Raw genomic sequence first — 27,167 nt, 5'->3', positions numbered from 1 at the left:
TGCGCAGCGACATCCTTCGAGAGGCGTCTCCAAACGAATACACGGTTACACAACACAATTGGTATTGGTAACAGTTACACAACCAGCATTGGCAGCTGAGACAAACTCACCTTGCTGCAATTGAAGAGGAGCTCCTGGCCACGACCTGGGCCGAGACAATCGAACACTCGCAGGGAACGCATCCTGCACTCGAATCATCAAATCGAATCAAGAAGGGGAATGGGAAGGAGATGGTGCAAACAAGGAGTTGGAGAAGGGGATCTGGAGGAGGGGCACCTGGATCTGCCAGCAGTGTTGGAGGAGCACACGCAGGAGCGGCGGTGGTGGTGGGCTGACGGCGGCGACAGCATCGCCAGGCGAGTTGCCATTCCTTTCTCCGGGAGTTCGCGGCGGGAGCTGACGATGAGTCATGGGCGAGCACAGGAGGCTGCTAATGATGGCAAGATGCGAGTAGGACGGCCGCCACAGGTGCGGCGAGCTCGCCGGTGCCGAACCCGGCAGCAACCGTCGGTGCCGACCCTCAACTAGGGCCTTCAAGACCACGGCCACGGCCAGTAACGACGGTGAGCTGAGAGAGTGAGGGGATGGGGGAGGGAGACGGCGCCAGGAGGGGCGGTATAGAAATACTATATATATCGCTGGGGAGCAATGCGGCGGGGCGGGATGCCCGCCGGTCGAGAACGACACGGCGGAGCCTTAGGCAACGGCGCAACTAGCAGTGAGGAGAGGGAACGGACGGGTGGTGCCAGCAAAGACCAAGCGAACGGGGTCTCGAAAGAAACCGCAAAAGAAAACGTGGGTGGGTGGGGAGCTTAGGACCTGCTTGCCGCTCGACCTCGTGAGTGGGTGGGCCGGGCCTGTGAGTCTTAGGCCCGAACGGCGGGGTGGGCCTATTTACCCACCCTACACAATGCTGGTACTGAATAGTTATCTGGTACCCAGGTACCATATAGTAATACTATATATATGATAGATATAAACTATCATTTATATATATATGTGTGTGTATTAGATAAATGATAGTTTATATCTAGCTTCATCTACCGAGGTAGAATCAGGCCCATTATTACAAAGTTCACAGCACACCACTTTCAAGGTTGAGAAGCTCACATCCAGACTTTGAGAAACAAAACATGAAGAGAAGTCCTGACTAAGAAAGACCACAAAACCTAGTAGATAACCATCCACTGGACCTAAAGAAATGCAGGGCTGAAGTTTCCAAATGCTGCCCAACAAGGGTCAGCTGATCCCGTAGATCATCACGCCGCTGCGGTCTTGCCCACTGCCGTAACCAATGGGTTCTCCTAAAGAGCACCTGCAAAAAAGTTTTTGGTCTGCATTTGTTAAAAATCACTTCATTCCTTGTTAACCAAATTGTCCAACATAAAGCCGCTGCTGCCGTTAATAACAATGAGTTATAAATAACACCACCCATCTTAGACCAAGTAACAAATAAATCGTCTATGTTGAGAGGAGGTGCTATTCTAAATAATAAGTGTACAGCGCGCCACATAAATTTGGCATAAGCACATTCGAAAAAAAGGTGGTGAATAGTCTCTGTAGAGTGACAAAAGCACCATTCCAGTTACGTCTTGCAAGGTTATCTTTGGTTAGGATTACACCTCTTTTTAGGTACCACAAGAATATCTTTATTCTTGTAGGAATCTTGCTCTGCCATAAATCTTGTGACACTCGGACACCATTGTTAATTAACTTGGCATACATAGATTTAACCGAGAATGTACCTGATGAATGTAAAGCCCAAACAAATGTGTCTCTTTCCCCCAGTACGTTCACATCTTGTATAGAAGCAACAATTCTAAGCCAGTCCCAAATGATAGACCACATCAATATGCTTTATTCTGGCATAAAAGGCATGATCCAATGATAGATACTTTGCACCAATAGTATCACACCATATAGTAGAGCTGATGAAGTGCTATGAACCTGTAATTCCTATAGCAATGTCTGTACCCCCAGATAATTTCTTCAGTAGCTTGCCTGTAGCTTTTTATACTTTGCGACTTTGACACGATGGCCTACTTTGAGTTGTCCAAGAAAAAATACTAGTTCACATGACTGAAGTTGTGTTTCTGTTTCTAATTTTGTCAAATTAAATTGGATAGGGTTAGGTGTACACAACATATGTTATTGTGAAACCCAAAAGGTTTTGGTTCACTTGTTTGATGTTGTGTTTCTATTTGTATTTTTGTCAATACCATCATACTTATTTGCAAAAATACCAAAATTCGCATTTAGAATAGGAAATTTGTTAGATTTTGTGCTTGGTTTGGAGACATAGTGGGATAGAATGGTCCCATTCCTAATTCTAGGGATGGGATGCTCATGTTTCATGTTTGGTTGAGATAGATGTAACTGTACGTATTTTGTGATTGGTTTGGGGACACTAAGGCGTTGTTCGGCTGGTAAGAAAACCAGCCGGAATTCACTGTTCATGGCTGGTTTTCACTGTTTACGCTCTCACAAATTTCTCCAGATTTCTCCAGATTCCTCCCAGTGAACAGGACCTAAAAGTGAGATTATGCACCTGAACTATGATGGCCATCTGCCAATCTCTTTCTCTTTTCCTCCTTTGTTCCTTCATTTTCCTGTCGCTTCTTCCTCCTCTAGTTTGCTCGTACCCCATTGCCACTGCGGCACCCACGGCTGGCCCGCTCCTCCACCCTCACCTTCAAGGCTGGGTCTCGCCCCTCCAGTCTCGCCACCACGTCCGGGGCCATCCCTCCATATAACTACTTGCAAAAGTGGAATCGGTCCATCCCGTTCAACATCATCCCTCGAGTCAAACACATTCTTTGTGCCCTCCACGGGCAGAGCCCGTCCCTCCATCCTCCCCTTTGTGCCGATGACCGTCACCTACCCCTCCAATCTCACCTTGGTTCGTGTGCTTACACACATGCTCCATCGCATCACGCACGGATGGGAACAAAGGTGGACCCATTCGCTTGTCGTTTCGAAGGGAAGAGGTCATCTCACCTCTTAAGGCAACATTTTCCTCCAAGAATGACCCTATTTAGGGTCTGTTTGAATCCTCACCTCTAAACTTTAGAGCTCTAAAGTTTAGAGCTAAAGCTCCAAACAGATGGTTTAAAATTAGCTCTAAACTTTATCCCTCCTCGCATTAGAGCTTTAGATCTCAAAAGTGAGCTAAAGTGCTCTAAAGTTTTTAGAGCTTTAAAGTTTAGAGATAGGGATCAAACAGGCCCTTATTTCATGTCTCTGAACTAGACGCTTGCAAAAGTAGGATGGACCCATCCCGTTTACAAACACGTGCTGCATAAGAAATATGTTTGGATCACAATAACAATTTTCTGAAATGAATCCATCCCCTTTATGTTCGTTATTAAAATAATATTTGGAAATAATTTATCCAGTAAAATTCCTTATCTTCACAATGTCCCTGAAGGGTGTTTTCTCGTGATATGGTAAAGTTCAAGGTACCCAGGTGCAAAAACTTGCCGGACATTTGAATTTCACGGCCGTTGGAGCTCCCTCTCGTCTCGTCTGGGCCCGAGCCTCCACGAGCTTTCCCCCAATTCAAAATCGCGGATCGCAACCGCAACGACACAAAGCCAAAAGCATCATCCCCGACTGTCTGCGTTTAAAAGGCCATCGCTTTCCCCAAATCGAGGTTGCCTGCCGTCACTCACCTCGGCTCAGCTCAGCCCAGCTCCACCAAGCGCCCGTGAGGAGCCACGACCGCAGCGAGTGACCATGGCTGAGGTGATGATGGTGCCCAGCTCTAACGGCTGCGGCGGGGGTGGTGCTGGGGGAAGCGAGGGGAAGGCGGAGGACGGGCAGCAGCAGGGGCAGGGGCAGGGACAGGGGCAGGTGCTGGCGCTGGTGCTGGCCGCGCTCCGCAAGTCGGTGGTGCTGCCGTGCCAGATGGCGGACGCCGACGACCCAGCGGGCGCGGCCTGGGGGATGGAGATCGGCTGGCCCACCGACGTCCGCCACGTCGCGCACGTCACCTTCGACCGCCTCCACGGCTTCCTCGGCCTCCCCGTCGAGTTCGAGCTCGAGATCCCCGGCCAGGTCCCCAGCGCCAGGTCGGTTCGGGTCTGGGAACCCCAGCTCTGCTCTCTCTACTCCTGTCCCCAGCTGATGCTGATACTGATGCCCGGATGCTCTGTCCCGAGCCTGATTATTGATGTCATCTTTTGAATTCGGGCAGCGCCAGCGTGTTCGGGGTGTCGCCGGAGTCGATGCAGTGTGGCTATGACGACAAGGGGAACTCGGTGCCCAAGATCCTTCTGCTCATGCAAGAGAGGCTGTACGCCCAGGATGGACTCAAGGTTGTTCAAGCCATTCAGCTTGGGGTTTGGGAGTTGTAAATAGTGTCCGAGCACAGTCGAATTGAGCCATTTAAATTACTTTTGCAATTCCAGGCAGAGGGGATCTTCCGGATCACCCCGGAGAACAGCCAGGAGGAGCATGTCAGGGAGCAGCTCAACAGCGGCATCGTGCCTGACGACATCGACGTGCACTGCCTTGCCAGTTTGATCAAGGTATTTGGCAATGCCATGTCAGTGTGGCTGAGCAATTTAATAGCTGAGAACTGATGCACTAGCATTTAAATTCTATCGTTTATTTGAATTAGCGTGTAAATCAAACAATCAATGATCATCAGTAGAGATTTACCCTAGGAATTAGCAAGCACTTGAGCCTTAATACTCTCAATTTTCTCTTAAAGAGTAACACTGAAACAAAAGTTGTTCGATAATGTCGTGGCAAGTTGGAAGGTGAGCCTAATGTTGTGATAGTCTCAAGACATGGGACAACATTTTAGTGGTCTAGGATCAAGTAGCAAGTAGTATTAATCTCAAAGAATGATCATTCAAGCATTTTCTAGTTCAAGAAGGTAGCTTAACTTTTTCTATGTAAAAGTGGCATATTGAGTCAATGACAGTATAGGCAGTCTTCAACTGGAAGGAGCGAAACTGAATTCATTAGGTGTTAGTATTGAAATTCGTCTCTTGAAATGCTATTGTGTTACAAATGCACGCTACTTTTACAATCTTTGATCAATGATTTCAAATACTGTATGAGTTGCTGTTGATTTCTTTTCCGTTGAAAAATATTTATTCTAAACTTTCAGAACTTTACTCAGCATGTTGTGATTAAGTGGTAGACCACGCCCCCAATTGAAATTGCATACTTGTTGTTGAGTGTATCAAGGCCCATATGGCACATGATGGAGTGTAGTAGTACATATTGAATTAGGTATGAACTGAGATGCTATAACTCTTAAGTTAACTGTTAACCTTTGATTGTTCAGAAGATGAAGTTTGGGTTCTCCAGCTATGATGTATGATTGTTATTGGAATAAAAATGGATCTGATGTATGTTTCTTGTCAGTTTAGTTCAACCCTGTACATCAAGATTTGTGGTCCACAGATATCTTGTTTGCATTTTTTTTTCTCTTTTTCTATTGCACGTGCCTTAAAAAAAAGAAATAAACAATACATGTCTATGTGGTGATAATTTAATATACTTAATTGTGTCATTAGAACTCCGCACTGTAGCAAATGCTGAACCATGAATAGAGCAATGTCGTTGAATCTCCTTTTGTCTGATCGTTTACATTATGTAACGTCCATATGAATCAGGCCTGGTTCAGAGAACTCCCTGAGGGTGTGCTTGACAGGCTCTCACCTGAGCAAGTCCTTCACTGCAACACAGAGGAGCAATGCATTGAGCTCGTAAAGCTTCTTCCTGCAACCCAGGCTGCACTTCTTCATTGGGTCGTTGAGCTCATGGCTGATGTTGTTGAGGAAGAGGAGTCAAATAAGATGAATGCAAGAAATGTTGCCATGGTTTTTGCACCCAATATGACACAGGTATTTCCTTCTTGTCAAATCCTCTAACACATCAACCTTGTTTGCTGACATGACACATGTGCTAACAAGAAAATCGAAATTTTCCTCCAATCAGATGTCCGATCCTCTGACAGCTCTGATGCATGCTGTTCAAGTCATGAACTTGCTCAAAACCTTGATTCTCAAAACACTTCGGGAACGCGAGGATGATGATGCAGGAGCCTATTCGTCATTTTCATCTTCGTCATCTTTATCTGATGAACTTGATGAGGAGGATGGCCATGGCCAACAGGATGATGAAAATGACAGTGGCAGTGAGAACTATAATTGCAGTGCTAACGAAAGACCAAAAGATACTGACAAGGCCGCTGCACTAAGAGTAGACAATGAGCAGCTGATTGGTGTGTCCAGGAGGCACACATCAACCAATTGTCATTTGCCTTACGTTAGATTCAGTAACGACAATGAAGACATGTCACTGGATGATGTTGAGGAATGCTTCTTAAGAAGGCTAGAATGGAAATCAGTGAGGGAAAGTGTTGATGAAGGCGACAGCAGAAATTCTCCTCCCTCAGAGAAAGAGGTGGAGTGGCTTAGCTCCTCTGATTACATAACGGAAGGTAGTAACACAATTGGCGAAGAAAGAGGCAGAACAAGCAATGCCACTGATGTAAGTATCAATGAGCTGAGGCAAACCGAAATCAGAACTGAAATGACGAGTGCAGAGGTAAGAAGTGCTGCAAAAGGGGAGCTTATTCTTTGCTCGTAAGCAAATCCTCACAAGGGTGCAGATTTCAGTTTGGTTATCATCCTTGTAAGGGTGTGTGAAGTTGTAAGCCAATCGTTCTTGGCAGTCCTTCAGTCCTTGTAAAATTCTTTGCACGTTCTATTGCATGAGCTGCGTAGTTGAGTAATTGTGTTGTTTAATTGAAGCTGAAACAACCAGTTTCTAGCTAGTTGGACCTTTGTAATCAGCTGAACTCTTGCAACTGGAAGCATGTGAAACTAGATTTTCTGGCATATTGTACTTCTTGAGTCTTAACCATATGTTATATCTTTTTCCTGGTTCTTCATTGATATTTAAATTGGCACAGCTAGATTTGCACTTAAAACCAAAACAATTGTTCTTCGGACCCTGCACATGATGAATGAGCGATGCAAATATCAACAATTCATGATTGCATATGGACGATGCATAAACACATGTGTTTTCCCCTGAAACTATGGGGCAAAAGCCTCAGTGAAATTCATTTTTTAAAACTCCCTCCATTCCAATTTTCTTGGAGAGTCAAAACATCTGGCTTGACCAAAATTATAAAGAGAATTACAAAAAATTATGATATCAAATAAGTATTACTATGAAAATATAATTAAAGAAGAATCTAATGATACTTATTTGGTATCATAAATGTTATTATTTTATTATATAAATTTGGTCAAACTTGAGATATTTTGACTCTTTAGGAAAGTTGAAATGGCTTATAATTTAGGATGAAGTAGAAAAGAGTTCATGTACAAGAGTCTAAAAGGAAACTATAATATAATATACAAAAACCAAAATTACAAAAGGTCAAGCCACTCATAAATATGAGAATGAGGCTCTTAGGTAGAGTTTAATCATCATTGGAATATTGTAAAACATTGGGTGCACGTGGGTACACATTTCACAAGTACTCTATCCGTCTCCAAATAAAACAACTTATAGAGTTGTCTCGACTGAATTTTTAGAGAAAAAAAAGAAAAATTATTTATTACACCAAATAAGAACACTATTAAAATTACATTTTATGATCTATCTAACGACACTATTTTGATGTCGTAAATGTTAGTGCTCGTTTTTTTTTTCTAATGCGGTCAAACTAAAAAACTGACTTAAGGTAGCTCTATAGATGGTCCGGCAGCGTTCAAGACTTTACAGCTACTCTGCTGACAAACGAATTAACAGGTCATTCATTCCCTCGATAAACGACCAGCAAATCCACATGGCGCGCAGAATGATGATGATGCTGCGTCACCACTCACAGTTCACAACGCCGTAGGACACGGCACATATTCCTCTCACCCACCGTCCAAAAAACGAATATAATCCACCGTAGGAAATACAGTATTGGGGTGGGGGGGGGGGGGGGGGGGGGGGGGGGGGGTGGAAATGGTTCTATACTTACGTTTCATCGCCGAGCTCTCAGCAGAAATCGCAAGAGTTGAGACACAACCATGGCAGACGCTTATGGTTCCCCACCCCCCCCTAAAAAAACTAGTAGATGCTTGTGCTTTCGCAATCTGAGAATGTACTCCATGCAAGTCATGGAGTTGGACTAGCTGACGATACTGTCAATAATGCTTCTGTGGTGTGGTCAAATGCAATGGTTCCAATCAATCAACCAGGTAACAAACACGCAAGGCAACGTGGCTATCACTATCCTCTGATCCAGCCTGCAAGAACTATTATTGTAATCTTAAACAAAGGAGACGCTGTAGTGCCGTACATGTTTAGCGAGTAGAAAACTAGTACGAGATAGATAGATTCAAAACAAGGACGCATGTTAACTTCATCCTTCCATGTTCGTGGTGGTGTGTGCTGTCCATTCCTGCAGGCAATGCAGGTGAGATGAGATGGAACAGAACCGAAGAGAGAGCAGGGAGCCAGGAGTGGCACTCCAGACCATTCATGGACAGGCTAAGGCGGCAAGCAGCAAAGGAAATTCTGAATCTGTTTTATGGAGTAACAATCAATCCAATCCAAGAACCAACCAATCAAGCAATGGAAAGTAAGGGTATACTCCTATGTTGATAAGCAGCAGGCATGGCATAGGTATTAGGTAGGGGGCAGGGCAGGGATCCATCTCCCTCCCCTTGTAACTTTACAGCAAATTCCATAGCTCCTCTAGTACTTGTAAACGGCACGGCAGTCGGGCGGCGGATCCGGGCACCTCAGCCGCGGCAGCGGGTGATGCGGGAGCAGCCGCGGTGGTAGGGGTTGGCCTGCGCGCCGGGGCGGCAGTTGTAGTAGCTGGCGCCGCGGCGGGAGCAGGGCACGTTGCCCCGCTGTAGAGCGCGGTAGCTGATGTACCCGCCGCCGTAGAGCGCGCGGCGGTGGGACTCGGCGGAGGCGTACGCCCCCAGGTCCAGGGACTCCGACTCCTCGGCGAGGCACTCGCCCACCGTGCCGCCGCACTCCCTCCGGCTCCGGCCCCCCGAGGAGAGTAAGCCCAGGTCCAGGTGGCTCACGCCGGCGGCCGACGCGGACGCCGCCACGGCCAGCAGGAGGAGGAGGACGGCCAGCGCGAGCTTAGCCATGGCGTATGCAGGCGGCGGCGGCGGTGGGGAAAGAGCGTTGGGGAACGGGGGAGAGGAGGGAGGGGGGAGGCAGAGCGCCCGTGAGCTTTCTTGGTGTGTTGTCGTGATGCGAGCCCTGCACTCCTGCCCCTGCGTGTGCTCGTGAGAGAAAAGGGGAGGGAGGTCCGGCGAAAATTTAGGTCGATATTAATAAAAAGTATTAAATATAGATTAATTATAAAATCAATTACATAAATTGAGGCTAATTTGTGAGACAATTTTTTAAACCTAATTAATCTGCTATTAGCACATGTTTACTGCAGCACCACGTTATCAAATCATGGACTAATTAGGCTTAAAAGATTCGTCTCGTAAATTAGTCGCAAGTTATGTAATTAATTTCATAATTAGTCTATATTTAATACTCCACGCATGTGTCCAAACATTTGATGTGACAGGAATTTTAGGCGCCCGTGTAGAAACCAAACACCCCCAGAGAGAGAAGCCGCGTTTCGGAGAGCGCTCCCTAAATGTTCAGCTCTACTCCTTATTATCTGACGGAATGATTCTATTAGATTCCTACGAGAAAACAGGATGATGAGTGAATTGATTCTACATAGCGTAAATGGAGAAATGATTCTCTGCTGATGCCCACCTGAATCAATTGACATTTTGAGCGTTAGGTTGGTTGCAAGTGATTCTATTCAGTGAAGCTGGAGCTCTTCCAAACGGCCGAGAGACAAGGGAACACGACGTCGTAGGAGTGGACGCAGTGTGCGGTGCGACGACGGCACAAATGGGCACAACTCATCGCCAAGTGCTGTTGCTGGCTGCGGTCCTACCAAAGGACGCCACGATGGATGGTGCTGGTCAAAGGACAGCGACAGTGAGAGCTGAGAACTACTTGAAAGCATCTAGGCCCTTAGTTGGGTTTCGGTGATTAATGACAATATAAGATTACTATGACTAACGTGTGTTTTGCAGAGGCAATTAAGTTAGGTCATGGTAATGGAGATCGATTGGGCAATCAAGGTTGTCATGCCCCTACGATGGAAATCGTTTCGGTTTTCAAAGGATGGACGACAAGGTTAAGGATGACTAGTTCTAAGTGTCGATTGGAGTTGGAGTGACACTTAGAGTAGTTTAGGACTTTGTTTTTTCCTTTGGCCGTACTATTAAGGGGGGTACGGAGGGTAGCTTGACCTAGGTGAGTCTAGTAAGTTAGGTGTGGTGCACACTTGTTAAAACTAGCTCTAGGTAGCTCCTCAATATGCCTATGATCCTATGGAGCAAACTTCATTCACATATGTTCGAAAGTTGGAAGTGAATGGAGGGTCAAATGCTGACCGAACGCTGGCTCCGGTGCAACCGGACGCTGGCCGCAGGGTCCGGTCAGTTCATTTGATCAAGCAGACTGCGTTCGGTGCGACCGGACGCTGGAGAGGTCAAGTGACCGGACGCTGAGAGGCAGCGTCCGATCGACTCCAGTAAGGTTCCAGAGAAGGAAATCTGCGACCGAACGCGTCCGGTCAGTACTGACCGGACCCTGGGGGTTAGCGTCCGATCGAGTACAGTAAGGTTCCAGTAAGAGTTTAATGCGACCGAACGCGTCCGGTCAGTGGTGATCGGACCCTGCTAGCGTCCGATCAACACATTATCACTAAAATACGGGTTGAACTGACCGGAGCGTCCGGTCAACATGACCGGAGCATCCGGTTACCCCACAGAAGCTCATAACGGTTCGTTTTTCAGGCTGCCTTATAAATAGAAGCTCCACTCGTATGTGGAGTTACTTTTGCTCATTCCAATAGCTGAGAAACACGTTTGTGAGTGCCAAGAAGAGCAAGGTCCTAGTGAAGTGATTGAGATTTGAGAATCCAAGAGAGTAGCCTCATTAGTGAATCAAGAGTAGCCAAGTGTGCATCCATCTTCTCATTAGGCTTCGCGTGGTCAAGTGAGAGTTTGTGCTTGTTACTCTTGGTGATTGCCATCACCTAGACGGCTTGGTGGTGATTGAGAGCTTGGTGATCACCCGGCAGAGCTTATGGGTGACCCAACTCAAGTTGTGAGCGGCTTTGGGTGATTTGCCGTGATGGAGTGTCGAAGAATCAACCCGTAGAGAGCACTTGATCCTTGCGCGGATCAAGGGGGAGCTACACCCTCGCGCGGGTGCTCCAATGAGGACTAGTGGGGAGTGGCGACTCTCCGATACCTCGGTAAAACATCGCCACGTTCCTCTCTCTATTTACTTTGAGTATTTACTTTGAGCAATTCAATACTTGTCTTTACATTCATAGAATTGCCATGCTAAAGTAAGTTTGGAACATAGGTTGCAAGTCCGTTGTGCGTTAGATCAATAGAAACACTTTTCTAGGTACAAGGGGTTAATTGGGCTAACCATAGGATTTGATTATTGCAAGAAAATTTAGAATTAGCCCAATTCACCCCCCCCCCTCTTAGGCATCTTGATCCTTTCAATTGGTATCAGAGCCTCATGCTCACGTTTTTAAGCTTAATCGCTTAGAGCAAGATATCTCACGGGGATGGACCTCCTCCTATCTTTGAGGGAGATGACTTTCCATATTAGAAAATTTGTATGGAGGCGTCTTAGAAGCTCTAGACGTTGGTATTCTTAGAGCCACCTCACAAGGCTTCCCAAAACCTTGAGATGCTACTAACCTACAAGACGATGAGGTTAATTATAAAAAATGGAATGCAAAGGCTCGCAACACCATCTTTAGAGGCCTTTGCAAAGATGTGTTCAACCACGTAAGAAACCACAAAGACGCCCATGCTTTATGGTCGGACGTTTGTGCGCTCCATGAGGGAACCAAGAGTAAACGTGAGGAACGCTATCATCTTGTGATTAAAAAGCTAAATTCATTTGAGATGCTTCCCAAAGAATGTGCTAATGAGATGTATTCACGTTTAAATATTCTTATAGAGGAAGTCAATGGGCTTGGACCTACTCAAATGTCACCATCCGACGTTGTGAGAAAGATCTTAAGTGTCCTCCCCATTGACAAATATAGGCATATTGTGACCGTGCTACACCAAGGTGATCTTTCCACCACTACACCAACATAAATCTTAGGAAAGATCAATGCTCATGAGATGTACATGCACATTACGCCACAAGATGGCTCATCCTCTATCAAGAAGAAAGAGAAGAACTTAGCATTCAAAGCTAGTCAAGACAAGGGCAAAGCAAAACTTGAGTATGAGTGATGATGAAGATGAAGATGAAAACCTTGCTCTCATGGTGAAGAAAGCCGCCAAGATGCTAAAGAAGCTAAACAAGAGTGGCATCAAGTTCGACGGCAAGAAGAAGTTCTTCACAAGCTCTAAAAGAAAGTCAATCTCTGAAATGGATTGCTTCAATTATGGTGAACTTGGTCATCTAGCACATCAATGCCCTAAGACCAAGAAAGACAAGTTCAAGAACAAGAACAAGGACAAGAAAGATGACTCAAGCAATGAAGATGAAAATGAGAAGAAAAAGAACAAGCCATATTGTAACACCCCGGTGTTATGCCAGCATTTAGGCACTATAAATCATGCATATCATGCATCATCAAGCATCCTAATCATACATGCCCAATCATGAAAATAATAACTGAAACACTGCTTCGAAACATACGAAACATGTTTGTGAAACCTGAATGTTGCATACACTTGTTAGAGTTATTTTGCCCTGATTATGTTTGCTAGGCTAGTAAAACATGTTTGGCTATTATTGTAAATCATCTAGAATTATTTAGTCCAATTTTTGGAGCAAAGTTTGTATTCAAATTATTGCCAAATTTTGCTTTTAAAAATAATTCTCCAAAATTAGGGTTTTGAGTTAAAATTGACTTTAATTTTATAATTCAAAATCTATCAAGAATTGGACTTTGGTCATAAAAGCAAAGTTGTAGAGAATTAAATTCTAATCAACTTTCATTTTTGGGACATTTTCAAAAGATATCATCTTCTTGCTCAAAATGATATTTGAAAGCTGGTATTTGAAAATTTCTTGAAAATATAATTTGAAATTTTCTTTTCTCCCTTCACGGGCCGCCGCCTCGCTTCTTGGCATACGGATGAAGCTGGCCCAGTGAGCCTCCCGCAGCGCCGCGTGCTTCGCCTCGACCTAGCCCAGCCCCACGCGCGTCTGGCCTGCCTCCACACGCGCCGCGCCCGTTCACGCTCACCGTTCCGACCACGGCAGAGCACGCCCGCCGCGTGGCGGCCATGCGCCGTCGACGCCGCCGCACGTCGCAGTCGGCCTATGTCTGCTCCCACGTGCCCGCCTACACCTACCGACTGCGCTGCGCTCCTCTCCACTCCATCCTGCCTGCTCTCTCGCTCTCCCGTGCTCGCCCCTCCTCCCGCGCGCAGCAAGCTTGCCACCGAGCGCCACCGCAGCCCGCTGGGCGAATTTGCTGCCCCTCCTCCACCACGGCTAGCAATCAAGCGCCAGTAGCTCTGCCTCGCTCTCTGGCACTTGGTGCTCATGGTTGTGCCATCTTTTGAGCCAAGGTAGCGCATTTTCCAAGCTTCGCCGCCGTCGGCCATGGCGCCACCGTGCTCAGCCGCCGTGGAACTCCCCCTTCCTCCCCTTCTCCACCCTGCCTAGCTGCCTACTCGCATTCACAACTCTTTGCGAACCCTGTGCGCTCACCCATTTGCCCTAGCACGGCCGGTAATGGCTGCCGGCCCCGCTGGCCGAGCCGCGCCGCCGTGACGTCTCGGCGCCGGCATGGCCTTCGCCTCGGCCGAGCTGGGCCAAGTGGCCGTGGGCCGAAGCCCCGAGCCAGGCCGCCTCTCCCTTTCACTCGGCCTGAGTGGGCCAAGTGTGGCCGTGGGCCAGCTGGTTTCCACGGGTCGACCCAGTAGCAATAGGAAGTTTCATTTTCAGTTTTTCTTTATTATTTAAAAAGAGAAATGATTTGAAAAATGTTTGGATACTCAAAATTGCTCCAAATCTATTGAAATAAATTTTGCTAGGTTCCTTATCACTAGATCTACTTGGGAAAATTTTTGTATGTCATTTTTGAGATACTTTTCTGTAGAACTTTATTTAATCATGGATATTGCTGATAACTTGAAAAATGTGTAGAAAAACCTATAAGCTTCAGAAAAATATGATTTCCAAGTTTGTTAATCTTCTTATGTAATGTACCTCCTAGGAAAAATATGTGTCATGCATGTGCTATAGAAAAATTTTGAGGTGTAGTTCAAGTACCTTTAATGGCTGATTTTTGTTATTTTTGCTAGAGAGCAAAATTTGTATAAAACATGCATGTGATAATTTTTGTACAGTGATTGTATGCTATGAAGAACATAGAAAAAATACTAACTCTGTTGTTTGACACTTTTCACAGTACAAAGTATTTTCATGTTCATAATTATGCCATAGCTTGTTATTTTTGTGTAGGCTAATCCACTCATTCAAATACCATGAAAATCTGATATTAGACTACTTAGGGTAGTACTGTGCTATGGTAATTTTCTAAGATTTTTCTAAGCAATAAAAATAGATGTTACTATTCAAACCTATTATTAATTAGGGTTTAATCAAGTGTTGCTTTATGTGTGATTAAGAAATTAGTGAAGCTTTGGTGTATCTTTGAAGCATTTAATAAGATGTGTTGATTTAGCATATTAGTAGTAGAAGAGAATGCAGTAGATGACATATGCTTGTAGTATATGTTCTTGGATGATGTTGACTACCTTGCATTCAAACATATCCATTGTATTCATCTCATTCGATGCACCGATTGCATAAGCACTTACGCACATTGCATCATATAGGATCGCAAACCGAGAACCCAGTCGTCATACCCAAGGAGCCCGAGGAGCAGCTCGAGGTGCAGCCGCAGGAAGTGCCCGAAGCCGACGAGGAGGACGTTGAGGAACTTCCAGAGTGCCCCGATCACCGCCCGAGCTCCTTCGAGAGAGGCAAGCCCCGGAGCATTTTCTCCCGATTTGCAATTATTAATTAAATGCTTTACTTTAATTGATGCATTATGTTCAGGAGTTGTTTGCAACCGTTGCTGCATTATACCTTGTCTACCTTTGTTATACTATATCCTTGTTACCCTAGTATCCGTAGTCGAGTCAATGCTTAGCTGGCTTAGACCAATAGAAGTCGAGTGATTTCCTATCACCTGCGAGCTATAGGTGGTTACCTAGATCTGCTTGGATGACTATGAAGTCATGGTATAACTAAGTGTTAAATGAAGTTGAGACCGGAAGAAGACTTATAGAGTTTTGGACTGTAGTGCTTTCTGTCTGTATCGATTAAGGACCAACCATTGTTGAGCCTCGAGTCATGTTGAACGCATGCCTTACATTTAGCTGGCTGGATAAAGTACCTTCCGACCGTGAAGCTGGAAGATTATTCGAGCCGAGTAGATTGCCCGCAGCGCACTGTGCCAGAGTAGGTGTGGTAGGACACGAGGGCGAGATGATAAGACCAAAGTGCAGTCGGTCGGCCCCCGGGTACATGTGGTTCCTAGCAAACTCGAGATTTTTGGATAGTTGACTCGGTGATCAATATCTCACTTTAGCAGGTGAGTGAGGTTTGTGTAAAGAATAAATCACCAGCTGGTTAGGAATCAATTCGAATCGCCATCGCTCCTGGATAGTGAGCACTTGACTTGAGTTACTTCATCGTAGTAAATGTTGATGGAACACTTGGATAGTTATAATGAATATGACATTATAGAAGTTGTTTAATGATCATTGGTTATCATTATCTACTTAATCACATGTTTGCTCTAGTATAGATGCAAATCTAGTCGACAGGTTATAATTAATTAACTTGGCAATAATGTCTTTAGAAAGGTTCTTGAAATGCTAAAAATGCTTTCTTTGCAAATGAGTCAGCTACCCTACTATAAAGCCTTCATAATCCTTGGTGTCACTTATTTTTGGTTATGTCGGATAAGTCTAGCTGAGTGCCTTCTCGTACTCAGGGTTTTATTCCCACTTGTTGCAGATGGGCAGATGTATTATGGCTACTATATCAACTGCCTTTATCCTGTGATGGGTGATGCTTAGGACCATGGGCATGGTCATTCCTTACGTCTCGTCTGATGCTTTTGTTGGAGATGATTATTCGCTGGCACTGTATTTGAACTCTGTGTGAGTGTGTGTGGTTTTGAACAAATGACTTCTGCTACTTTTATTCGAACTCATTTTGTAATAACTATATTTAAACTCTGATGTATCTGAGATGCAAACTTTTATGTAATATGTGATGGTGACCGCTAAACTTATTACGATCTTGGCTGGAATGGAAGTTGGTTTGAAATCCTTTATGATTTCACGGACTACCGGGTTATACGGGCTTAAGTTTGCTAAATCGTCTACTCTGGCAGATGATTTTCTTACTTAATTTCATATAATTGGTCGGTTCTGTTACACATACAAGAAGAGAGATGGCAAAAGAGGGACTTCTATAAGAAGAAGAAGAGTGGCAAGGCCTACATCGTCGGTGATTGGCTCACGGATATTGATTCATCTAGTGGATCATCCGATGATGATAGTGACAATGAGAAGGTGGCCGCCATTGCTATTGACCTTCCATCTTCACCGCCACCATCACCATCATCCTCTACACACCTATGCCTTATGGCCAAGGGTGAACGCAAGGTAACTAAGAATGATGATAGTAGTGATGATGAGCAAACTAGTGATGATGATAGCGATAGCGATGATGATGATTCACCTTCATATGATGATCTTGTCAAAATACTAAGAAAATACACTAAAATCGTTAGAAAGAGTAGAGCTACAAATGAAAAGCTTGATGCTAAAAATGATTCACTCTTAGCAAAGTGCGACACATTAGAAAAGGCTAATGATGAGCTTAGAGAAACTAATAATGCTATATCATCCAAACTCAAGGAGCTCAAATCTTCTAAGAAAGAGCTTAAAGATAAACATTATAAACTTGAGTGGGTGCATAATGAGCTCATCACTAGCCATAATAAGCTAAAAGATGAATATACAACTCTTAAGATCAATCATGATACTCTTGTTATTGCTCAAGAATTTTTACCAAATGAGCCACATGATGCTACTAACCATGTTGTTAAGATTGATATAGCAACATCATGTGATGATTTGATTGATAAGAGCATTGAGCAAGGATCTAGTGGCAAAGGCAAGCAAGTGGTTGAGTGCAATGACTATGATGAATATGTCAAGCTCAAGAACACAAATAAAAAGCTCATGAAAGATCTTGAAGAGATCAAAAGCCACAACATCATTGTGTTAGAAACTCTTGATCATGACAAAGAGTTGATCCTTGAGAATGAGAAGCTCAAAGAAGAAAACAAGAAGCTCAAGGAAGAGAAGAAAGATGATGCTCTAAAGGAAGAAAATAAAAAACTTAAGTTGGAGAAAGAACATCTCAAGATTGGGTTGAGCAAGTTTGCTAGAGGCAAGCACCTCCAAAGTGAGCTACTCATGAACACCGTCATGAAGATGGATAGAAGTGGCATTGGATATGTGGCAAGTGTAGAGATGAAGAAGGCTCAAGTTCAACAACAACAATCAAAGCCAAAGCCAAAGCCAAAGAGATGTGTTTGAGTGTGGACAAGAAGACCACTTTGCTCATGAGTGCCAAACTCTACTGCCACAACCCTTGCCCAAGCATGCTAGACCCTTTGCCTTCAATGCTCATTACATGCTTAGAAAAGACTCTAGTGGGAAGATGAAATTCATGTTCTTAGGACCTCCTAACAAGAATAGGCCTAAGAAGATTTGGATGGCTAAGTCACTTGTTGAGAAGGTGAAGGGCCCTCAACAAGTTTGGATTCCTAAAGCTTGAATCTCTTGTGTGTAGGTGAACTACAAGACCGGTGGAAGTCATTGGGTTATTAATAGTGGTTGCACTCAACATATGACCGGTGATCCTCGTATGTTCACCTCACTAGATGAAGAGATAGATGGATAAGAGAAAATAACATTTGGAGATAACTCAAAGAGCAAGGTTAAAGGATTGGGCAAAGTGGCAATATCAAATGATCATTCCATCTCCAATGTGCTCTATGTTGCTTCATTGAGCTTCAACTTGCTATCCGTTGGACAAATATGTGATCTTGGCTTCCAATGCTTGTTCACCGAGAAGGAGGTTGTTGTATCCAAGGTAGATGACAATCAAGTGATATTCAATGGATTTAGATACAACAACTTATATCTAGTGGACTTCATCTCCAAAGATGCAAACTTGAAGACTTGTCTATTCACCAAAACAACACTTGGGTGGCTATGGCATAGAAGACTTGCTCATGTTGGTATGAGTTCACTCAAGAAGCTTATGAAGAATGATTTGGTGAGAGGGTTGAAGGATGTGAAGTTTGAAAAGGACAAGCTTTGTAGTGCATGTCAAGCCGGCAAGCAAGTTGCAAATACTCATCCAACCAAAGCTTTCATGTCAACCACAAGAGTGCTAGAACTCCTAAACATGGATTTATTTGGACCAACAACATACAAGAGTTTGGGAGGGAATCTCTATTGTCTTGTGATTGTTGATGACTATTCAAGGTATACATTGGTATTCTTCCTTCATGACAAATCCAAAGTTGCATCTTACTTCAAGAAGTTTGCTAAGAGAGCTCAAAATGAATTTAAAGTGAAGCTCAAGAAGATAAGAAGTGACAACAGAAAAGAATTTGACAACACAAACATTGAAGCTTATTGTGATGAAGTTGGGATGAAGCATGAAGTCTCCGCAACTTATACTCCTCAACAAAATGGTGTAGTTGAGAGGAAGAACCGGACTTTGATCACTCTTGCAAGGACAATGCTAGATGAGTTCAACACCCTCGAAGCTCTATGGGTGGAAGCAATCAATACCGCATGCTATGCATCCAACCGCCTATTCCTTCAAAAGTTCCTTGGCAAGACACCTTATGAGTTGCTCAATGGGAAGAAGCCGGACGTCTCCTTCTTTAGAGTGTTTGGTTGCAAATGCTACATCTACAAGAAGCGGCAACACCTAGGGAAGTTCCAAAGATGTTGTGATATTAGTTTTCTTGTTGGTTACTCATCAAAGTCCAAAGCATATAGAGTATTTAATCATGCCACTGGCTTGATTGAAGAAACATATGATGTGGAATTTGATGAATCTAATGGCTCCCAAGGAGCACATGAGAATCTTGATGATGTAGGTGATGAACCATTGAGGGAGGATATGAAGAATATTCCAGTGGGAGACATCAAGCCAAAAGATGATGAAGATGATGTACAAGTCATTGATCAACCTTTTTCATCAAGTATGCCACAAGATGGTGAAAAAGATGGGAGAGTAGAAAATAAAGATACTCATATCTCCCATGAGCAAATGGTGGTACAAACACAAGATGTTGATGCTCCACAATCTCCTCCTCAAGTGGTCAATAGAAGAAATACACCTCTCCTACAAGATCATCCACAAGATCTCATCATAGGAGTCAATCAAAGGGTGTAATGACTCGATCTCAAAAACTTGCTTCATTTATTGCTCATCACTCTTTTGTCTCTTGCTATGAGCCTACTAAGGTAGAAGAAGCTCTTAAAGATCTAGATTGGATCAATGCCATGCATGAAGTGTTGAACAACTTCACTCGTAATGAAGTTTGGACTCTTGAAGAGCGACCAAAAGGTGCAAGAGTCATTGGAATAAAGTGGGTGTTTCGCAACAAGCAAGATGATCAAGGTGTTGTTGTGAGGAACAAGGCAAGACTAGTTGCAAAGGGGTTCTCTCAAGTTGAAGGTTTGGATTTTGGAGAGACCTTTGCACCGATTGCAAGATTAGAAGCCATCTGTATCCTTCTTGCATATGCATCTCATCATGAAATGAAACTATATCAAATGGATGTGAAAAGTACATTTTTAAATGGCTTTATTAATGAACTAGTCTATGTTAATCAATCTCCTAGGTTTGAAGACCCTAGATATCCTAATCATGTTTATAGGTTGTCCAAGGCACTATATGGGCTTAAGCAAGCCCTAAGAGCTTGGTATGAGCGCCTTCGGGACTTCCTCATTGAGAAGGGCTTCACCATTAGGAAGGTCAACACCACACTATTCACCAAGAAGCTCGATGGGCATATCTTCATTTATCAAGTATATGTTGATGATATCATCTTTGGATCATCAAATGAAGACTCATGCAAAGAATTTGGTGATTTGATGTCGAAGAAGTTTGAGATGTCCATGATTGGTGAATTTATATTTTTTCTTGGTTTTCAAGTCAAGCAAATGAAAGAAGGCATCTTCATCTCTCAAGAGAAATACACCAAAGATCTTCTCAAGAAATTCAAGATGGATGAATGTAAGCCGATCAAGACACCAATGTCTACCAATGGACATCTCGACCTAGATGAGGGAGGTAACCCGGTTGATCAAACTCTCTACCGTTCCATGATTGGTAGCTTATTATATTTAACCGTATCTAGGCCTGACATCATATTTAGTGTGTGTGTATGTGTGCTAGATTTAAAGCTAATCCTAAGGAAACACATTTAATTGTCATAAAAAGAATCCTTAGGTATCTTAAGCACACACCAAGCATTGGCCTTTGGTATCCCAAAGGAGCTATATTTGAATTAGTTGGCTATTCTGATTCGGATTACACCGGATGCAAAGTTGATAGAAAGAGCACATCTGGAGGGTGCTATTTGCTTGGTAGATCACTTGTGTCTTGGTCCTCTAAGAAACAAAATAGTGTGGCTTTGTCCACCATCGAAGTGGAATACATTGCCGCGGGTGCTTGTTGTGCACAAATTTTATACATGAAACAAACTTTACTAGACTATGGTGTAGTTCCAGAAAAGGTACCTCTTTTGTACGACAATGAAAGTGTGGTAAAACTTGCAAATAATCCAGTTCAACACTCTCTCACCAAGCACATAGATATCCACCATCACCTTCTAAGAGATCATGTTGCTAAAAATGATATATTACTAGAAGGTGTAAGAACCGAAGATTAATTAGCGGATATCTTCACTAAACCGCTAGATGAGGCTATATTTTGTAGATTGCGAAATGAGCTCAATGTACTTGATTTTAGTAACTTCACTAAAAATTGAGCTTGTGTTGTCCCTTGCATTCATTGTAATATACAACATGTTTAATTTTTGGCAATGCATATAGGGCTTGTCTAACATGGTTAAGATAACCGCTGAAAAGCGTGTGAAGAAGCTTAACCTTGGATCAAACTTGACAAGCAACTAGATTTACTTACAAGTATTGCATATGCATGAATGTTGTTTTGTCATTTTGTTCCATTTACCCTCTTATTGCCTATTTTCTTAAACAGAATTATAGCCTAAGGCAAAATATCTTGAAAAATACGAGGGTTTGAGAGAGGTCACTCACATCAGTCCCAATTAGTGTTTATTTGGATCTTATTTAAGTTGGGACTTGATTGGGAATAGGCAGCACGAAGGAACTTTGAAGAATTGCTGGAAAAGGACCACCGAACGTTGCACCGGACACTGCTGTCCAGCGTCCGGTCAGTTCATAGGAGGTGAACAGAAGCTGAAGGAGTGACCGGACGCTGCGCTTGTTCATCCGGTTAGGAAGGGATCCAGCGTCCGGTCGTTTGAAGGAGAATCAGGCTGAGTTGACCGGACCCTGCCTATGTCCGGTCATAGACCACCGGATGTGTCCGGTCACAATTCTAGAGGAATTGGACCTCTCTAGAATCGACCGGACGCTGGGTGGTAGCGTCTGGTCGCTACCACCGGAGCGTCCGGTCAGTGGATCTCGTGCGGCTTTAGGACTCTTTTTCCGTTTCCTTTCTTGTCACGTTGGGGGACCTATTTAATCTCATCTGCCGTACCCTTTGCCCCGTATCCGCCGTGATCTAGCCCTAGCTGTCGTCGCTGCCATAGCTCTCCCTTGCCTGAGCTCCACGCTGCCATAGCTCTTCCACGCCACCGAGCCCACGCCGAGCACCTCGCACCACTGTTCCCGTGCGCCCGCCGTACACGTCCGCCGCCACGCGCGCGCCTCCCGCGCCCATGTGCTCGGCGCCGCTAGCCAGTGAGCCACCTCTACCGCGCCGATCTACCGAGCCTACGTACTCGGGCCAGTCTCACCGTGCCACCATCTGATCCCGTGCTCCAAGTGCCACCGTAGCCATACTTATCGTGCCCTAGCCCTGCCTCTTCGGTGGTAAGGCCATAGCATCCACTCTGCTTGATCTTGAACCTTTCAATTTTCAATGTTGTGACCTAGATCTATTTCCAAGCATTGATTTTAAATTATCTAGGGTCGTTGTTTCATCGAAGTGCTTCGCCAACCCTAACCCTAGCCGGTTCCAAGGTTCTCCGCGTGACGTCTCTTCTTTTCTCGGATCACCGGTTCATCAGGTAGAAAGCTCGTCGCCTCAATTTCATACCTACATTGCTTGCTTCATAGGGTTTTTGCATCTATTAGATATATTGTATTTATTTGTATATCCATCTATTCCATCGTGCAGCGAGTCGGTGCCGTTGAGGTTCTTGTGGCAGTTGTCAGTCAACTCAGAGCCAAGCTCGTGAGTATGGATCGAGGCCAAGCCTTGGGAGTGTCAGTTTGATAGTTGATCTTTGTCAACGGTAGTTCATCTTCTTGTTAGATCAGATGGCTTGCACGAAGAATATTGGGGGTGGTCCAGGAGATGACGATCGGAGGCCCTCGCCTCGCCAGCCTGCAGGATTGAAAGGCAAGGCAACAAAGCAGGTCACATCTAAGAAGCGGAAGTACCCTGACGCAGAGATAGCGAGAGCAGCAGCAGTTGCTGAGGCCATAGATCATGCCAAGAGAGGAGATGCCCATAGTGGAGTTGTCATAGCAGATCATCTGGCACCAGACGCGTAGGGCAGACTTAGGGAGATTGAGCGACTTCATGGTAGTCCATCTGGGACTGTCATGATGGCAAGACATTGTCTGGCTATTGAGGAGCCTTAGTGTCAGGGGGAGTCTCAGCAGGAGCCACAACAGCAGCCCCCATCAGCAGAGCCTCAGCCAGCTCAGGAGACTTAGGAGGGCCAGCAGACCAAGGAGACCGAGCAGGCACCCCAGCTATGCCGCTCTGGTCGTACCAGTGCTATAGTTCCACTGAGGCCAGCTACACAGCGTAGGGGTTCATGCCCATCGCCTAGACCATAGGGTTCGCCTCCAGTGGTACATCTTGACTTAAGGGCTGCTACGGCCAGGCAGGTTTGCCAGCTGAGGTTTGTTGAGTTTGACGTGTGGTTCCCTCCAAGGAGGGATGAGAGAGCAGCAGAGGGTTTCTATATACCGCTCCAGGAGGATTTCTACAATGCTTATCTCAATAGTGGGGCAGTGTTCAGATCTTAGAGAGTCTGCAGTATAGAGTCTATTGTGACAGCAGCCAGAGAGCATATCCGCCCCTACTTGTCATATCTGTCGAGGCTGATAGATCTGATTGGCCAAATAGGAGTGTATGTACCATCTTAGGTTCGGCAGTTCTACGCATCGCCCTATGTTGACCTGCATCATAACCTCATACACTTTGCATTCAATGGTAGAGATTACAGGGTGATGAGTTTCAGGGCCCAGGAGATACTGAGGCTATAGGATCAGCCTGTCAGATTGCATGAGATATGTTATGGACAGCAGGAGTCTCCCAAGCGTCCTCATGGAGGGTTGGTGCCCCCTATAGATCTTGTGCGACATTGCTTCAAGGAGCCCTTTGGTGAGGGGTCGAGGAGGAACCCCAGTGACCTTACTCCTATAGCTCGTGTGCTAGAGGCTATCATCAGGAGGACACTACTTCCCAGGTTGGGATATAGAGAGGGTCTGACTCGCTTACAGCTCTAGCTCCTCAATGCCCTGATGCAGCAAACCATGTTCAACATTTGAGACCTCCTTCTATCAGAGATGGAGGATACTATAGCTGAGGGCTTCAAGGGTCGTAGATAGCTTCCATATGCACATTGGATTACATTCCTGATGCTCCAGTCTGTGCAGGTTAGGACCCTAGAGATGGTTGCCGAGTACAGAGGTGCCACCACAGAGTTTCTGGCTTATAACATGGCATAGAGGATCAGGCATAGCACACCATAGGCACCTACTCAGCCTAGCCGTCGTCCAGATGTTCCAGAGTCAGTAGCTCAGTAGGACGAGATCATTAGAGGCATAGCCACTACTGAGGAGGAGCAGCTTGAGGCACAGCAGGAGATGACCGAGTCCAGTGACAGTTCGGATGATGACTATTAGTCGATTCCTCAGATGCCTCTACACAGACATGATGCAAAGGCTGGCAGTTCCAGCTTAGCTCCACCTGCACCGTAGACAGACCCTGCTCTGATTGCTATTCTTGAGCGGATGCAGCAGGATCAGGCATGACAGGCATAGGAGACCGCTGCCAACTTTGCATAGTTTCAGGCTCATCAGGACAAGTTCTAGCGGCAGCAGCAGATCCTCCAGCAGCAGCAGTAATAGATGCATCAGCAGCAGTTACTCATGCAACAGTAGCTTATGGGATTTATACATCATGTAGTAACAGCACTTGGAGCCCCACAGCCACAGCCTTTGCCCCAGCTTGCTCAGCTTGCCACCACTACGACGACTCCAGCAGTAAAGCCTAGCGGGCTTCAGAGTCAGGGACAGCCTCCAGCTCCATTTGCTTTACCTATAGTTCAGGTGTCCCAATGGTTGTCCTCACCAGTGGTAGCCCCGCAGTTCACACCATATCATACGGGCTTCTTACCAGATCAGTCTTCCTTGCTATTTATGCCTGACACATCAGTCTCCAGGAGTCTTAGAGCATCCTTCAGCGAGTTGACAGGCATGCCTACACCGCCACATATGCATGCCACCGGTCCTTCTACAGCAGCTCCAGTTGTCATGACTACTCAGAGGCTCCCGTCTTCTGTCGCATCTTTAGATCCTACGACAGACGTACCAGCAGCATCACAGGCAGCACTTGCCCTAGCTCAGACCCAGACCGCTTCAGCGACATTTCCTGCCACAGAGGGCCAGTCAGTACAGAGCTCAGGGTCAGATGATGATGGCACTCAGTTCCAGCTTGCCCCTCGTACCTCAGCGCCCGGCTCGTCCACTGTAGCCTCGCCGACCGACCCTTAGGTTTTGGTGTTTGACGCCAAAGGGGGAGAGGGTCCGAGTATGTAGACTCATGGGGAGCGACATTTAGGGAGAGCTAGTTATCTAGTATTAGCTTATTATATATATTTGGAGTCTTATTTGTGTGATACACTATTACTATTATGCATTCGTGTGTTACTTTCATGCATATTATTATATCTATGTGATAGTGATATCTACGTGATTGTGATATATGACATGTGTGCTCTTTACTTTATATTATTTATATGTCATATCACTTGTGTTATGCTCATTTGCCTTTGCTTCCACGTTTAAACTCCGATGCAAATGAGCCTTATTACTTGTACTCTTGCTTAATTCATATCCTTTGAGTACATCGTGTTGGCTTGGGTCATATAAGCTTGACTAACTTTTTTGTTCTTATCGACAAAAGCTTATATGAACTAAGCCCGTAAAAAACCTCACTCTTTCACATACTCGAGGTGATATTGTCATCAATCACCAAAAAGAGGGAGATTGAAAGCATCTAGGCCCCTAGTTGGGTTTCGGTAATTAATGACAATACAAGATTACTATAACTAATATGTGTTTTGCAGAGGCAATTAAGTTAGGTCATGGTAATGGAGATCGATTGGGCAATCAAGGTTATCATACCCCTATGATGGAAATCGTTTCGGTTTTCAAAGGATGGACGACAAGGTTAAGGATGACTAATTCTAAGTATCGATTGGAGTTGGAGTGACACTTAGAGTAGTTTAGGACTTTGTTTTTTCCTTTGGCCGTACTATTAAGGGGGGTATGGACGGGTAGCTTGACCTAGGTGAGTCTAGTGAGTTAGGTGTAGTACACACTTGTTAAAACTAGCTCTAGGTAGCTCCTCAATATGTCTAAGATCCTATGGAGCAAACTTCATTCACATATGTTCGAAAGTTGGAAGTGAATGGAGGGTCAAATGCTGACCAGACGCTGGCCGCAGGGTCCAGTCAGTTCATTTGATCAAGCAGACTGTGTTTGGTGCGACCAGATGCTGGAGAGGTCAAGTGACCGGACGCTGAGAGGCAGCGTCCGATCGACTCCAGTAAGGTTCCAGAGAAGGGAATCTGCGACCGGACGCGTCCGGTCAGTACTGACCGGACCCTAGGGGTTCAGCGTCCGGTCGAGTACAGTAAGGTTCCAGTAAGGGTTTAATGTGACCGGACACGTCCGGTCAGTGGTGATCGGACCCTGCCAGAGTCCGGTCAACACATTATCACTGGAATGCGGGTTAAACTGACCGGAGCGTCCGGTCAACCCACAGAAGCTCATAACGGTTCGTTTTTCAGGCTACCTTATAAATAGAAGCTCCACTCATGTGTGGAGTTACTTTTGCTCATTCCAACAGCTGAGAAACACGTTTGTGAGTGCCAAGAAGAGCAAGGTCCTAGTGAGGTGATTGAGATTTGAGAATCTAAGAGAGTAGCCTCATTAGTGAATCAAGAGTAGTCAAGTGTGCATCCATCTTCTTATTAGGCTTCGCGTGGTCAAGTGAGAGTTCGTGCTTGTTACTCTTGGTGATCGCCATCACCTAGACGGCTTGGTGGTGATTGGGAGCTTGGTGATCACCCGGCGGAGCTTGTGGGTGACCCAACTCAAGTTGTGAGCGGCTTTGGGTGATTCGCCGTGACGGAGTGTCGAAGAATCAACCCGTAGAGAGCACTTGATCCTTGCACAGATTAAGGGGGAGCTATACCCTCGCGCGGGGTGCTCCAACGAGGACTAGTGGAGAGTGGCGACTCTCCGATACCTCGGCAAAATATCGCCGCGTTCCTCTCTCTCTATTTACTTTGAGCATTTACTTTGAGCAATTCAATACTTGTCTTTACATTCATAGAATTGCCATGCTAGAGTAAGTTTGGAACATAGGTTGCAAGTCCGTTGTGCGTTAGATCAATAGAAACACTTTTTTAGACACAAGGGGTTAATTGGGCTAACCATAGGATTTGATTATTGCAA

At 45.1% G+C, this 27,167-nt stretch overlaps 2 protein-coding genes across 2 annotated transcripts; one reads left to right on the top strand and one right to left on the bottom strand.

The window, feature by feature from the left end:
• Positions 1-3,626: 3,626 nt before the first annotated feature.
• Positions 3,627-6,834, top strand: LOC136545773 (rho GTPase-activating protein 2-like). Its single transcript, XM_066537750.1, has 5 exons — positions 3,627-4,070; positions 4,196-4,316; positions 4,410-4,529; positions 5,631-5,861; positions 5,956-6,834. Exons 1-5 carry the CDS (start codon positions 3,736-3,738, stop codon positions 6,607-6,609), a joined length of 1,461 nt encoding a protein of 486 aa, XP_066393847.1. The 5' UTR covers positions 3,627-3,735; the 3' UTR covers positions 6,610-6,834.
• Positions 6,835-8,379: 1,545 nt separating this feature from the next.
• On the bottom strand, positions 8,380-9,267 carry LOC136545774 (rapid alkalinization factor-like). Its single transcript, XM_066537751.1, has one exon. The coding sequence runs from the start codon at positions 9,135-9,137 to the stop codon at positions 8,772-8,774; it is 366 nt and encodes a 121-aa protein (XP_066393848.1). The 5' UTR covers positions 9,138-9,267; the 3' UTR covers positions 8,380-8,771.
• Positions 9,268-27,167: the final 17,900 nt, after the last annotated feature.

This window comes from Miscanthus floridulus, chromosome 3 (genome assembly GCF_019320115.1).
Source record: "Miscanthus floridulus cultivar M001 chromosome 3, ASM1932011v1, whole genome shotgun sequence".
NCBI lineage: Eukaryota > Viridiplantae > Streptophyta > Magnoliopsida > Poales > Poaceae > Miscanthus > Miscanthus floridulus.
This window is presented reverse-complemented; position numbering and strand designations above follow the sequence as displayed.

Bases quoted from the DNA above. Each gene is read 5' to 3' on its own strand.
- LOC136545773 (XM_066537750.1), top strand. From the start codon at position 3,736: ATGGCTGAGGTGATGATGGTGCCCAGCTCTAACGGCTGCGGCGGGGGT. The intron at 4,530-5,630 runs GTATTTGGCAAT...CATATGAATCAG, and splicing joins GCCTTGCCAGTTTGATCAAG to GCCTGGTTCAGAGAACTCCC. The intron at 5,862-5,955 runs GTATTTCCTTCT...TCCTCCAATCAG, and splicing joins TTGCACCCAATATGACACAG to ATGTCCGATCCTCTGACAGC.
- LOC136545774 (XM_066537751.1), bottom strand. From the start codon at position 9,137: ATGGCTAAGCTCGCGCTGGCCGTCCTCCTCCTCCTGCTGGCCGTGGCG.